Genomic DNA, 12,577 nt, shown 5'->3' with positions numbered 1-12,577 from the left:
AGACAAAAAAATCACAGCTGAAGTATGACAGATAAATAGCAGTTCAATTTGCCAAACTCCTCAGGGACAGATCTAAAGTTTCCCTCAGAGATTACCCTTCTCTGTCAATAAATTCCTCATAAATATTAGATAAATTCTTCTTGCTACAGTTTAAGGCTGTTTTCCTTCTGTGGGATTGATTGACTAGGGATGTTGAACAGCTGGTCAGCATCGTCCACGTGTCACATTGCATGTTGTGTCTGCCTTTTGGCTTTTCTCCAGGCAGTACTGTGTTAATTATTGAGACATCGCCCCATGGATTAATACATCAGTCTTTCAGCCAGATCCTGTTGGGATGATTCCTGCTCTTAGTTTGTGCCCAGATCAACCTTCTAACAGGTGAAATTGCTTTCATTCAATTCAACAGGTGTTTATTAAATGCTTCTGTGAGCCCCAAAGTTGCAGGCCTTAATGGACAGCACCTCAGAAAGGACAGGGTTCAGGGCTATGTGTTTTAAAATAGGACATGAAATTTAAAATTAAGCTATTTAACTTCACAAGGAGTAAGACAAGTTGAGGTTACAATCTGCTGCTGGGGCATAAACTTACAACCCTGAGCCATTCTGCACCTTTGAACCCCTGTCTTTGTGTGTCCTTGAGCGGCTGACCCAGCGGGACCCTCTCTCAGCGGCAGCTTTATGCCGCTCTGGGTTGGGGGCCTTAAGCCAGTGCTGTGTGCTCGTCTTTGGGCACGTGATCTGGGATCAGAAGGGCCTGACAAAGAGCCGCCCAGGAGACTTTCACCTGTGGGTCATCACTAGACCTTGGTCTTGATGAAAGTACACAAACACAAAGGCTCACGCCCCTCAGCTTATTGTGTGAGGTCTCAGCCCCAGCAGCTGGGAGCTTCTCTGGCCACTTTTAGTTCCTGTGTTAAAAGAGTATAGCTGAGAAAAGACAGACAAGGCAGGTTTTGAAGTTTCAAAAGGTGGGGTTCTTGTGTTCTAGCTCCCGTGTCAGAGGTATCACGGGGGCCACTTTTTAGTGGCAGCTCGACCAGTGGCTCTTCTGCCTTTTAGATGTTTGGGAGAGCTGCCCACGGGAAGGTGTGGTCAGTAATGTAGTAGGTACCATTTCAGACCTTGTTAGTTAGATGCTGGCCTCAGTCTTTATAAAGGCTGTTAGATCTCCTGCTGATGCCTAAGTGGGAAATCTTTGACATTAAAATATGTTTTTTTCAATTTAAAATGTGTGTGTGTGGATCGTCCCAGATAGACTTGTGTCTTTGGCCTCACTGGACATACTTAGTTCCCGTGCTAGTGCTTCATGAACTTTAAAAGTCACCATCGAACCCTCCAAAGAAGCTATACAAGTGGCTAATAAACCATGAAAAAATGCTCAACATCACTAATCATTAGGGAAATGCAAATCACAACCACAGTAAGATATCATCTCATTACTGTAGGATGGCCACTATATAAAACAAATAGAAAATCACAAGTATTGGTGAAGATGTAAAGAAATTAGAAGTCTGTGAACTGTTGGTGGGAATGTAAAATGGTGCCGCTGCTATGGGAAACAGTATGGTGGCTCCTTGAAAAATGAAAACTAGAATTACCATATGATCCAGCAATTCCATTTCTGGGTATATACCCAAAGGAAGTAAAAGCAGAGTATTGAAGAGTTATTTGTATACCTATGTTCACAGCAGTATTATTCACAGTGGCCAAGAGGTAGAAAGCAGTCTCCAGGTATCCATTTACAGATGAATGGATAAACGAATTGTGTACACATACAATGGAATATTATTCAGCCTTAAAAAGGGAGGAAATTCTGATGCATGCTGCAACACAGATGAGCCTCGAAGACATTATGCTAAGTGAAATATGCCAGCCACAAACAACAAATCCTGTATGATTCCACTTCCATAATGTGCCTGGAGCTATCAGATTCATAGACAGAAAATAGAATGGTTGTTACAAGGGGCTGGGGGGAGGGGGGAGAGGGGGAGGTGGGGAGCTGTTTAATGTAGGAGATTTAGTTTTGCAAGATGAAAAGCATTCTGGAGACGGACTGCGTAACGATGTGAACGTGCTTCGCATTACTGTCTGTACACTTGAAATTGGTTCAGATGGTAAATGTTACATGTGTTGTACCACAATTACAAATAAAAATTTTAAGAGGAAAAAAGTCACTAGTGGCCCCTCACTGCTCTGCTCGCTCTGTCTGTGGCGGAAATAAAGGCCTTGTGTCCGGCAATGAGCACAGCCAGATGGCAGCACCCCAAGCCCCCCTCCTCATTCCCTCAAAGGTGGGCTTCCTGCCTCTAGCCTTGTGCAGTGAGACCCAAGCAGGTGCTGGAGAAAACCTTTTCATCTCATCGACCAACCGGGTCTGCCTCTCTGACACGCATTATTTTAGCCAAGGGCTGTTTCCCTGTGACTCTGCATTTTGGGTTTTGTTTTTGCTGCTTCGACAAATGGGGAACAGGGACCCGTTCTCGCCATACCAGGACGGTGCTTCTGTGAGTTGTTTTCCTAGCAGTGGTGACAGATGAGCCATGACTCAGGGCAGCACTTTCACCTGCTCTCCCCTGAAACAAAGGCGTACATTTGAATGCAGACTGAGTGCAGTGAAAGGCCTTTGCAAGGTTGGGGGAGGGGGGAGGGGTGGGGGGAGGAGTGGGGGGAGGGGTTGGTCCTGGCTTCCTTCACATCTTCCAAACAACCCCGATGGATCAGGCTGCTCACAGACATTCCATTTATTGTTTTGACAGGGATTCTGGGCACCTGTTGTTTCTTCAGGTAACTTACATGAAACCTTCCTTTAATGGGTGTTAAACGCTTGACAGACTTTACTCCTGTTTCTGCTTTTCAGGATCATTTCATGGACTCACTCCTCTCACTTGCTAACCATGCTGCCTTGCTCCCAGGACCCTGTCAAGTCGACTGACCATTAATCTCCCTCAGCGCACAGACCAGACTGCAGGTAAATTCTGCTCGTGGGAGCTGCGGTTCATGTCTAGTTGCATGACTGTGATTTAGGGGATTAGTAAAGGTTTAATTATTTGTTCCCATTATTTGCATTTTAAACTGTGTTTGATAATTGTCACCAAAGAAACATCAGCCCTTTTGAATTTTGTGGCTGTACATCCTTAGGTACAAAAGAATTAAAATGAAAAGCCTACTACATATATTTGGAGACATGAGTGGAAGCATCACCTCCAACTTGCCTCAAACAGTGATATACTGGTTAAAATAAAAAACTGAGGGTGGGGTGCGGGGGGGGGGGGGGGGGGGAGGGGAGGTTTGGATCAAGTTTCACCTTGAATTTGACTTAACTAATAGACTCCTTAAGCAAATTGGGGTTTTAAAGGGAATTGAAAGAATCTAGCAGGTTTTTTTTTTAATACCCACATTCTAACAAGTCAGCTTCAGACTTTTTTCTGTCATCAGGTCCTAAAGTGAGAACCCTTAAAGTCTTTAGAAAAGCTCTAGAGATGGTTCATTAAAATGTTTTTCTGTCCCAAATGAGAGCTTGTATTTTCCTCCCCTTTTTTCCATCTCAGTTTAGTTTTTGAGAACTTCTAGGCCTTATCCTTTTTGATATCCTACTCTGTGTGGTACATGAAAAGCTCCAACATAGTATGATACCCAGAGTCATGTTATTACAAATGTGGTCATTTTTCAGCAGGAATCACTTATATTGGGGTATGGTATGAACTCTTCCAGTAGCTTATGTATAATGAAAATATATCTGTGTGGTCACTGAAAAATCATTATACTGGAGTGACAGAGTAAAGATATTTTCCCCTCATTTTTCTCTTCAAGAATCATTGGTTCAAAACCTCCCAATACCAAGCCCATAGGAGGTCTCTTGTCTTAAGCTGATTCCTATGCCTGTTGAGTTTCTGAATTAACATCAGACAAGAGATTGTGCGCTTAAAATCACCAGCACAGGAGCGGGCAGTACTGTTTATCTGGCTGATGACCTGCATTTTAGGAGGAGAACCAATTCCGTACGTCACTCTTGTCCCTACGTCTCTTGAGTTGTGTCAGGTTCAGAAAGAAGTTGCTTGGTTCCTTTGTCATGTGAAGAACGTATTTTTAGAAAGTTCTGTCATAGTGGAAGGTAATTTAGCTCGTGAGTCTTACCAATGCTACTGTTCTTAATTTAGGTTAAAATGGGGAACTCCGAGAGTCAGTACACCCTTCAAGGATCTAAAAATCATAGCAATACTATTACTGGTGCTAAGCAAAAGCCTTGCTCCCTGAAAATCCGTGGCCTTCATGCAAAGGATGACAAGTCATTGCACGGATGGGGTCACGGAAGCAGCGGAGCCGGGTACAAGTCCAGGTCGCTGGCCCGAAGCTGCCTTTCTCACTTCAAGAGCAATCAGCCTTATGCATCCCGACCGGGTGGCCCCTCGTGTAAAGTCTCCAAAGGCAGTGCCTACTCCAAGCACAGGACAGATGCCTCGGGATCGGATTTCCAGGGCAACGATGCTGCTTTCTCCCCCGAGAACGGCTTCCACTACGTCGGGCACCCACCGGCGGATAACCACGCGGCCTCGAGGGACTGCAATGGGCACCTTCTCAACTGCTACGGCAGGGACGAGAGCGTCGCGTCCACCCCTCCCGGCGAGGACCGCAAGAGCCCCAGGGTGCTTATCAAGACACTGGGCAAGCTGGACGGGTGCCTCCGGGTGGAATTCCACAGCGGCGGCCAGCACAGCGCCGCGTCCCCGGGGGCCTCGGGCGGCCCCGTGCAGCTCCTGCGCTACTCGGCCGGCTCCCCGCCCAGCCCGCGCGCCTCCCCCGCCGCCGCCGCCGCCGCCGCCGCCACCGTCGCGCGCCCGCGCTCCAGCAAGGGCAGCTCGCTCAGCTCCGAGTCCTCCTGGTACGACTCACCCTGGGGCCCGGCCGGCGAGGTCAGCGAGGCCGAGGGCTCCTTCGCGGCGCCCGGCACACCGGAGCCCGAGCCCGGCCTCCACGCCGGCTTCCCGCCCAGGGATGCTCCAAAGCCTTTCAGCCAAAGCGCCTCCCTCTCGTCCCTCCGGGAACCCTACCCGGACGCCACCCTGGGGAGCCTGGCCCCCGTGGCCCTGCGGCTCTCCGACGACTACATGGGCATGCGCGCCAGCCTCAGCGCCCGCGTCTCCTTCGCCTCCGACATAGACGTGCCGGCCCGCGTGGAGCGCGGGGAGCCCGGGCAGTTCGCCTCCTTCACCCTTCCCTGCCGCAAGTCCAGGGCCCTGAGCGAGGAGCCCTCCAAGAAGGACACCCTGAAAGCCAGGATGCGCCGCATCAGCGACTGGACGGGAAGCCTCTCCAGAAAGAAAAGAAGACTCCAGGTGAGTCAGGCTTGGAGCGCCAGGAAAGATGCTCTTCTGTTTTCTATCTGCAAAATGGGGAAGTTAGCAGAAGCTACTGCAGAGCGTGTCCTGAGGCTTGAATGAACTCGTGAGAGTGAAGAGTTAGCCTAAGCCATGGCATATCTTATTTGCAGGTATATGTGCGTGTGTGTTTTCTTTCTTTCCTTTTGCTTCAGATGTGCATTTTCACTCTTAACCCTCGACTTCAGTCTCCCGGATTCTGTCCAGTCTCGTCTCCTAGACTCCAGTATGAACCCCACAGGCCGCATCCCAAGACCTGGCCAAACGGTTCTTAGAAAAGACAGTGTTGGAGAGACTCCCCCAATGAATTGGTTATCTGAGTATTTTGCTAGAGCTCATTGTTAAAGCCTAAACAGAAAGGAGGAGAGAGAGATCGTTGTCATTTTTGGATGAGTAGCCTTGCTGAGCTCGATATTACTTTGGAGAAATTAAAATTCCTGTTGTTCAGTTGGTACATCGGGGGGAAAAAATGTGGGTGATCTATCTATATGTATAATCTCACCACCTCCTCATGGGGCAGCTAACAGTTCTGAAAACATCTTGACCTAAGTACGTGGAATAGCAAACGTATGATGATGTTGAGAAAATAAGAATCATGATGATGACAGTAACCCTTTTAATGGGCATATAAAGTTTGAATGGGGGAAACAAAATGACTTCGACATCAGGAAGGAAAGCAATAGTTTGCCTTCTTAGGTAACGGGATTTCTAGGTTTTCAGTTGCTTGCTCTTTGTTTGTTTTTACTTTTAATCATTTATGGAAGGGAGAAAGTGTTTTGTTTTGTTTTTTTAACTCAATGTAAGTCAGATTGTTAAAGGAAATTTGAGTGACCAGTTTGTCTCTAGTAGAATTGCATTTAAACCATCCTAGATAGATATATACTTATAAAGTTGCATAGAGCTTTAGGGATAGAAAATAACTTCCCTGAGCAGATTGTTTCAGATCTATGATATTTACCATTAGTTATTTCCTTCTTATGTATAAGGTGCGTGCCCCCTGCCCCCAGATTGTACTTTGTGCCCTTTTCTCCTCCTCTACACAGAGATGAAGAATAGATGACTGTTGTCCTATTACAGAACTCTTCATACCCCTGAATATAGTCATTTCCTCCCTCCTTACTTGTTACTTCTTCATGCTAAACTGCTAAGTGCTGTAGTAGAGAGTTCTTTGACCTTTTTTTCTCAGCTGCCATTTCCCAAACAACAGATAGCAGTCAAGAGTAATTGGAGAGAGAACTCCTACTTTCTGGGGAGCTGCAGTCCCACACAGACAGCTTTCCCGTCTTTTTGATGCAAGTGTTGTGTTGTCGACTAGTGTTCAGCTCTCGTCTGCTGTGGCCCTTAAGCCTGTTCCTCCATATCTCTTATTTGCATGTTTCTCATCTGTGCTTGTGGCCTGGCTTACACCCGGCTCTGCTGTGTCTCATTCCGTTTCCATTCAGGTCCAAAGCAGACCCTTTGCCACTGTGAATTGACCACATTCTGCCCCATGCAGGACCTCGCTGCCCAGCCACCCTGGGAAGTGAACCTCCTTCAAGTCTGTATCATCCAGAGATTTAACTGGATGATCTGTAAGCCTGTGAAGTTTAAGAACAGACTGGTTACAATCAAAGAATCTGAATTTGAAAGCTAGAAAGGACTCCCTCTAATTTTAAAATGAAGAAACTAATATTCAAGGAGTTTGAAGACACATGGCTCATTAGGGGAGAAGCCAGGGCCAAAGCCACTTCTGCTAAAGCTCAAAGGTGTGTGTTTTCCACCTAGCCACATGGCCAAGGTACTGTTGATAGCCACATGGCCAAGGTACTGTTGATAGCCACTAGTAATTACTTTGGGGTTACTGAATATTAAGATAATAAACTATCTTGTATTTTTGAAAAGTGGCCTAGGAAGGCAGCTTTTGAGTTTTGCTTGTGTCAAACTTTGATAATTTATAAAGGTGAGCAAAATGTACTTTTTTGGTAAGTGTGCCACTTCCGTTGGCTATGCCTTTGCTTTTTTGTTCTTTTTTTTTGTTTGGCTGCACCGTGCAGCTTCTGGGATCTCAGTTCCCTGACTAGGGATTGAACCCGAGTCACCAGGCCACCAGGGAACTCTGGCCTTTGTTTTTTTTTTTTTTGCGGTACGTGGGCCTCTCGCTGTTGCGGCCTCTCCCGTTGCGGAGCACAGGCTCCGGACGCGCAGGCTCAGCGGCCACGGCTCACGGGCCCAGCCGCTCCACGGCATGTGGGATCTTCCCGGACCGGGGCACGAACCCGCGTCCCCTGCATCGGCAGGCGGACTCTCAACCACTGTGCCACCAGGGAAGCCCTGGCCTTTGCTTTTCTTTTACAGTTGAACGTGAAGACAAAGTTTGGATCCTTAAAAAATGTAGTCAGTGCACAGGGGCAAAGTTCGTGACAGTAACTATAGTAAGGACCAAGTGCTTATCCTCGTACACACGCAGACTTCTGTATGCCAGCAGGGCTTAGGCTTGGAAAATCTTCCTGTGATGGGTAGACATATTTGTTTTGACTTTGTAGAAAAAAGTGACGTAAAAAGAGCAGAGTTTTTTTTTATAGGGTTTTCAACCACTCTGGGGAGTTAGAGCCTGAAAGCAGATGAATCAGTGGAAAAACTTACATAGCTGAGAAAGAATATCTCACTATTCAAAGCTAGAGGGAGGGGGAGGGAACACACATGTGCTGTAGAAGGGCATGTGTTTGATGCTGGTAAACTATTCACATTAATGCAGTCTTGCTGAGACCTGTGAGGCCTTGCTCCTGTCCTGGGTAAACTTTCCATTCTGTCAGTCAGGGTGGGCTAGGTTATGCGGAGGTAACAAAAAGCCCGCGGTTCTCTGAGGTTTAGCGCAAGCGAAGTCTTTGTCTCATTCAAGCTGCAACTCTGGTCGGCATTGTTCCTCTCTGGCACCCCAGGTCCACAGAGCAGTTACCATCTGGCACACCGCAAGCCTCTGTGGCAGAGGGAGAAAGAACCGTGTGTTGGCTTTTGAAGCTCCCACTCAGGGGTGACACGTTTCACTTCTGTTTGCATTTATTGGCCAAAGCAAGTCACGTGGCCTTGCCTAACTCCAGGGGAGGGGGGTGGGGAGTAGGGAATGGTCCTGCCGTGTACCCTAGGGGAGGACCAGATATATTTGAGGGGTAGCAGTGACTACTGCTGCAGAGTTTCTTACAGAGGAGATTCAGGACACAGAGACTCCGGCTTTCTGACCATCTTAATTTTAGGCTCTCACTGCCCTTTGAGGTATACATAGTCACAGGGAATTTCTGCAGAGGACCAGTGGCCGTTACTGTGAAAAGGACAATAGCATACGAAGAATGACATAGTAAATTTGGTACTTTTTCCTAGAGAGTGAGGAATGGTGATAAGAGTTTTCCTTTAGCCCCAAAGGAATTTAGTGACATCTCTTGAATTCCTCTCTACTCTTTGCTGTAGTGCTCTTGTCATCGTTATGTTATCCATTGTTTACGATTATCCAGTGGGGGTGGAAATGGAAATCAGACTTCTTTATGTACATGTCTAACATAGCACCTTAGTTTCACACCCATAACACAGTGATCAGGAAATCCAGCTGTGACTGTTTAGGAACTGTCCTCCCTCCCTCCCTCTCCTTCCTTCCTTCCTTCCTTCCTTCCTATTAGCCTGAAAATGAGGCACTAGCTATTAGGATTCTAGATGGGAAGCTTTACAAATTTATTAGAGACCAGGAAAGTTCATGTCTATGTATAAGAATCAGTTATGGATGCTAAAATGCGATCTTCCTCCATTTGTCAAGGAGGAAAATTTGTCTTGTGTTGCTCCAGTTGAACATTTAAAAGTCAGCGCTGTGACTCTAAGTCTCCCTCTTATGAGGAACAGTGTCAGGAGTACTGGCAGGTTACATTTAAGTTTGCCACTTGATGCCTTTCTCTGGCAGGGCTCTGCTTGGTTTGAAACAGCCCACTATAGCTCTAGCTGGGTACCAGAGGCAATCCCAGTGTTTTGGGGCTGTGAGTCAGAGACTCCTATTTATAGCTGAAATAATGTCAATACTAGCTAAATGAGAAGTATTCCTTCATCTCCTAAGAACTTTTGAAGAGCAACAAAGTGACAATTGAAAAGAAAAACAAAAACCCTTAAACTATGTTGGAAGTTTCCTGTCCAAGTGACTCACCACAGCTGGCTTATTTGCTCTGTTCTTGCATAAGCATCAGTGTGTAAGTAAATCTGATTACGGGGCGTAGTATAAACAGAGCGGAAGATAACATTTTCATTAGTAACAGCTATGTTTGGGGCTCAGTTGCCTGTAGCCCTTGGGTGTTTAGAAGCACTTTTCTATTGATGATTTTCCTGCAAAAGATAGCAACTAACTGCGACTCGATTTCTGGATGAAGTTTCTGAAAAGAAAGCCCCTCCACACAGGGGAATATTCAAAATAAGGTCTTTAGTCAATGGTCCTTGATCCTGTTTTCCCTCCTTTTTATTTTAATGGAAAAGGAAAACCCACTGGCCTCTGAGTAGATGAGTATTAGAGTCTCTCTTAATTTAAGCTGTAAGTTTGGAATGTCAGTGTCTTTTAAGTCATAAACTAGCTCACTTTCTGCTGGAAAATTTCCTTACTGCTATTGACCAATGAACGGCCTCTGTGCAGGTTATTCTTCTTGAATGTCTAGACTTCTCATCTAGACGTTAGAGGAAGCCTTGGTGTTTTCATCTCTGTACGTGGCCAATTCACTGTTCAGTGCATGTTGTCCTAAGGGGGGTAGCAGTTATTAGGATAAATATTAATTTTATTTAGAACTGCCTGTGTCTGATTTTGCGGCAGAATAAGTATTAAAGAATCATGCTTTGGTATTGCCAGTGCTTAAAATAGGTGTTCAAATAAAACAACGTGAATGAATTAATAGTACATTCCTTTCATGAAAGAATTCCAAAGGAAAAAATATTTGTTACAAAGTAAAAGCTACAGTTGGTAACCACTACCCTTTGTGGATAAGGAACCCCAGGTGCGTGGTTTTCACTGTCCAAAGAGGGAAAATACGATGCTAGAGATCTCAGTGTCTAGACCTTGGAAGGGGGTGAGAAGCTGAGACTGTTCACTGTGGGGAGGGGAAGAAAAGTTTGTATAAACCACACCCTCCTTGAGTCTGGAACTAGTGCTTGTCTAATTTAGCTTAAAAACGATCCAGAAGAAAAACAAGACTGCAAGAACATGAATTCTTTCCCGGAAGATACTGATTCTCAATTAGCAAAGAAGTGTCAGTCCAGAAATCTTCGCTAGTGTGTTTTGAATATACTAGTTCATTGTTTGATGCTAACTGTGGGTTCGATTTAGGACAGTCAGGGTTATTTGGTTTACGTTTTTTAAGCATTGATTCCACAGGCTATACGTTGGGTTGAGCAATACTGTTTCTATAATTCTTTCTGATTTGCAGACTTGATGGTTAAAGATGCATTAGAAAAAAAAAAAAAAGAATCTTGCTTTGCAGCAGTAATATTAGCAAACCACACTATTAACACGTATGCCGTATTGGGGAAGGGGTGCTTTGGTCATATGTAACCTCTGACGGGTGGTCATCTGTGTTGCTCACAGGAGCCGAGATCCAAGGAGGGCAGTGACTACTTTGACAGTCGCTCGGATGGGCTGAATGTGGACGTGCAGGGGCCCTCCCAGGCATCTGCATCCCTGTGGTCAGGGGGCTCGGCTCAGATCCTGTCCCACAGAAGCGAATCCGCTCACGCGATCGGCAGCGATCCCCTCCAACAGAACATTTATGAGAATTTCATGCGAGAGCTGGAAATGAGCAGGACCAACACGGAGAACCTCGAAACGTCCACAGAGACCGCCGAATCCAGCAGCGATTCGCTCAGCTCTTTGGAGCAACTGGACCTGCTCTTTGAGAAGGAACAGGGGGTGGTGCGCAAAGCCGGGTGGCTCTTCTTCAAACCCCTCGTCACTCTGCAGAAGGAAAGGAAGCTGGAGCTGGTGGCTCGGAGGAAATGGAAACAGTACTGGGTGACACTTAAAGGTAAGTGATCGTCACCACCCAGAGAGCCCCTGGGGTCCTTTATTTCCTCCGCTGTCCTCTTTCCTAGGAAGTGTCAGTGAGTGCGGTGTTGACCTGAGTTCACGTGAAGGCATCTGATCCAGAATCTACCAGCCTGCTTTCCTACAAATACCTTCTCAAACCTGTATAATATGCCTCACTTAACATTCGTATACGTTATTCATTCTCATAAGGAATGATTGAATTTAATAACTATTGCTCATTATTTTATAGGTATTTCTGTACCATTCTTTTAATACTTTTCCTGCATCTGGGGGTGGGAGGGGAGCCCCAAATAAGTTACCAAACGTAGTTTAGTTATTTGGAATACAGATCATGAATTTCTGTGCGTGTTCAAAACTCCAAAGAGGTATCCTTCCCAGCTTGTACAACTAAGAATTTCATCTGCATTATTTGATCTGTGTCACCTCGCCTTTATGAACTGAGAGTCTAATTGTCGTCACCAACAAATGCTTTTTTTTCCTTCTTTTTTTGATGCAGAGGAAATAGGAGGAAGCATTTGCTTTGTTAAGACGATAACGTTTTCTCACAAGCATTGCCATTTAAAAAATTATAATTGCCTCGCTCACGGTGGATGGAGAGATCATTTGAAGTGATCCAAGGCTCTGAGTCCGCATCATGTTGGTTTATACAGATGTGAACACAGCAGCCCCACAGCCTCCGGCGTTTCTTCACAGCTGTCCTGTGACTCTTTGTCAGCGGAACCTGGTGTGGTGCGCAAAGTCAAACCTCATTAGCGGCCACCACCCTTCCTTGTCACGGGAGAAGGCAGGAACAGAAATCACGTCTGCACGCAGCGAGTGTGGAAGGCCCGGAGCTGTCTGCGGCGCTCCCCGTATTTAGCAATCGTGAGCCTTGGGGAGCTGGCGTTAATTCATAATTACCCAGAAGCCCCTCTCTGGGCAAGGTGCACCCGCGAAGGCATCTCATCTCCTTTCCCTAGCAAACTGGAGGGTTTATAAAACCCAAGACCCAGCATCCCACACGGATGCAGTCCTCTTTTCCAACTTCTGCATTTGGATCCTTGCGATACCTTGTGGCTGAGGAGGGCAAAGAGCTTACCCAGCTTGGGTGTACTGGAGAGGCGGGGTTTTCTACTGGATGACGGAAGAGATTTGGAAGGTTGGAATTATGGGTCAAATCCAGCAAG

General features: G+C 46.2%; 1 protein-coding gene across 6 annotated transcripts in view; it reads left to right on the top strand.

The window, feature by feature from the left end:
* TIAM2 (TIAM Rac1 associated GEF 2) overlaps positions 1 to 12,577 on the top strand; it is a 230,115-nt gene that overhangs the window by 113,323 nt on the left and 104,215 nt on the right. For 5 of the 6 annotated variants that reach the window (XM_032651228.1, XM_032651229.1, XM_032651224.1 and 2 more), the window contains 3 exons: positions 2,857 to 2,967; positions 4,157 to 5,332; positions 10,953 to 11,388. The exons of the other annotated variant lie outside the window; for it this stretch is intronic. In XM_032651228.1, coding sequence (XP_032507119.1) covers positions 4,163 to 5,332; positions 10,953 to 11,388 — 1,606 coding nt within the window. In that variant the 5' untranslated portion in view covers positions 2,857 to 2,967; positions 4,157 to 4,162. The remainder of the gene's footprint in view (positions 1 to 2,856; positions 2,968 to 4,156; positions 5,333 to 10,952; positions 11,389 to 12,577) is intronic. 6 annotated transcript variants of the gene reach the window in all.

The sequence above is a fragment of the Phocoena sinus genome, chromosome 12 (genome assembly GCF_008692025.1).
Source record: "Phocoena sinus isolate mPhoSin1 chromosome 12, mPhoSin1.pri, whole genome shotgun sequence".
In the NCBI taxonomy this organism is placed as follows: domain Eukaryota; kingdom Metazoa; phylum Chordata; class Mammalia; order Artiodactyla; family Phocoenidae; genus Phocoena; species Phocoena sinus.
The sequence above is the reverse complement of the archived record's forward strand: the minus strand, read 5'-3'. Positions and strand labels throughout refer to the sequence as shown.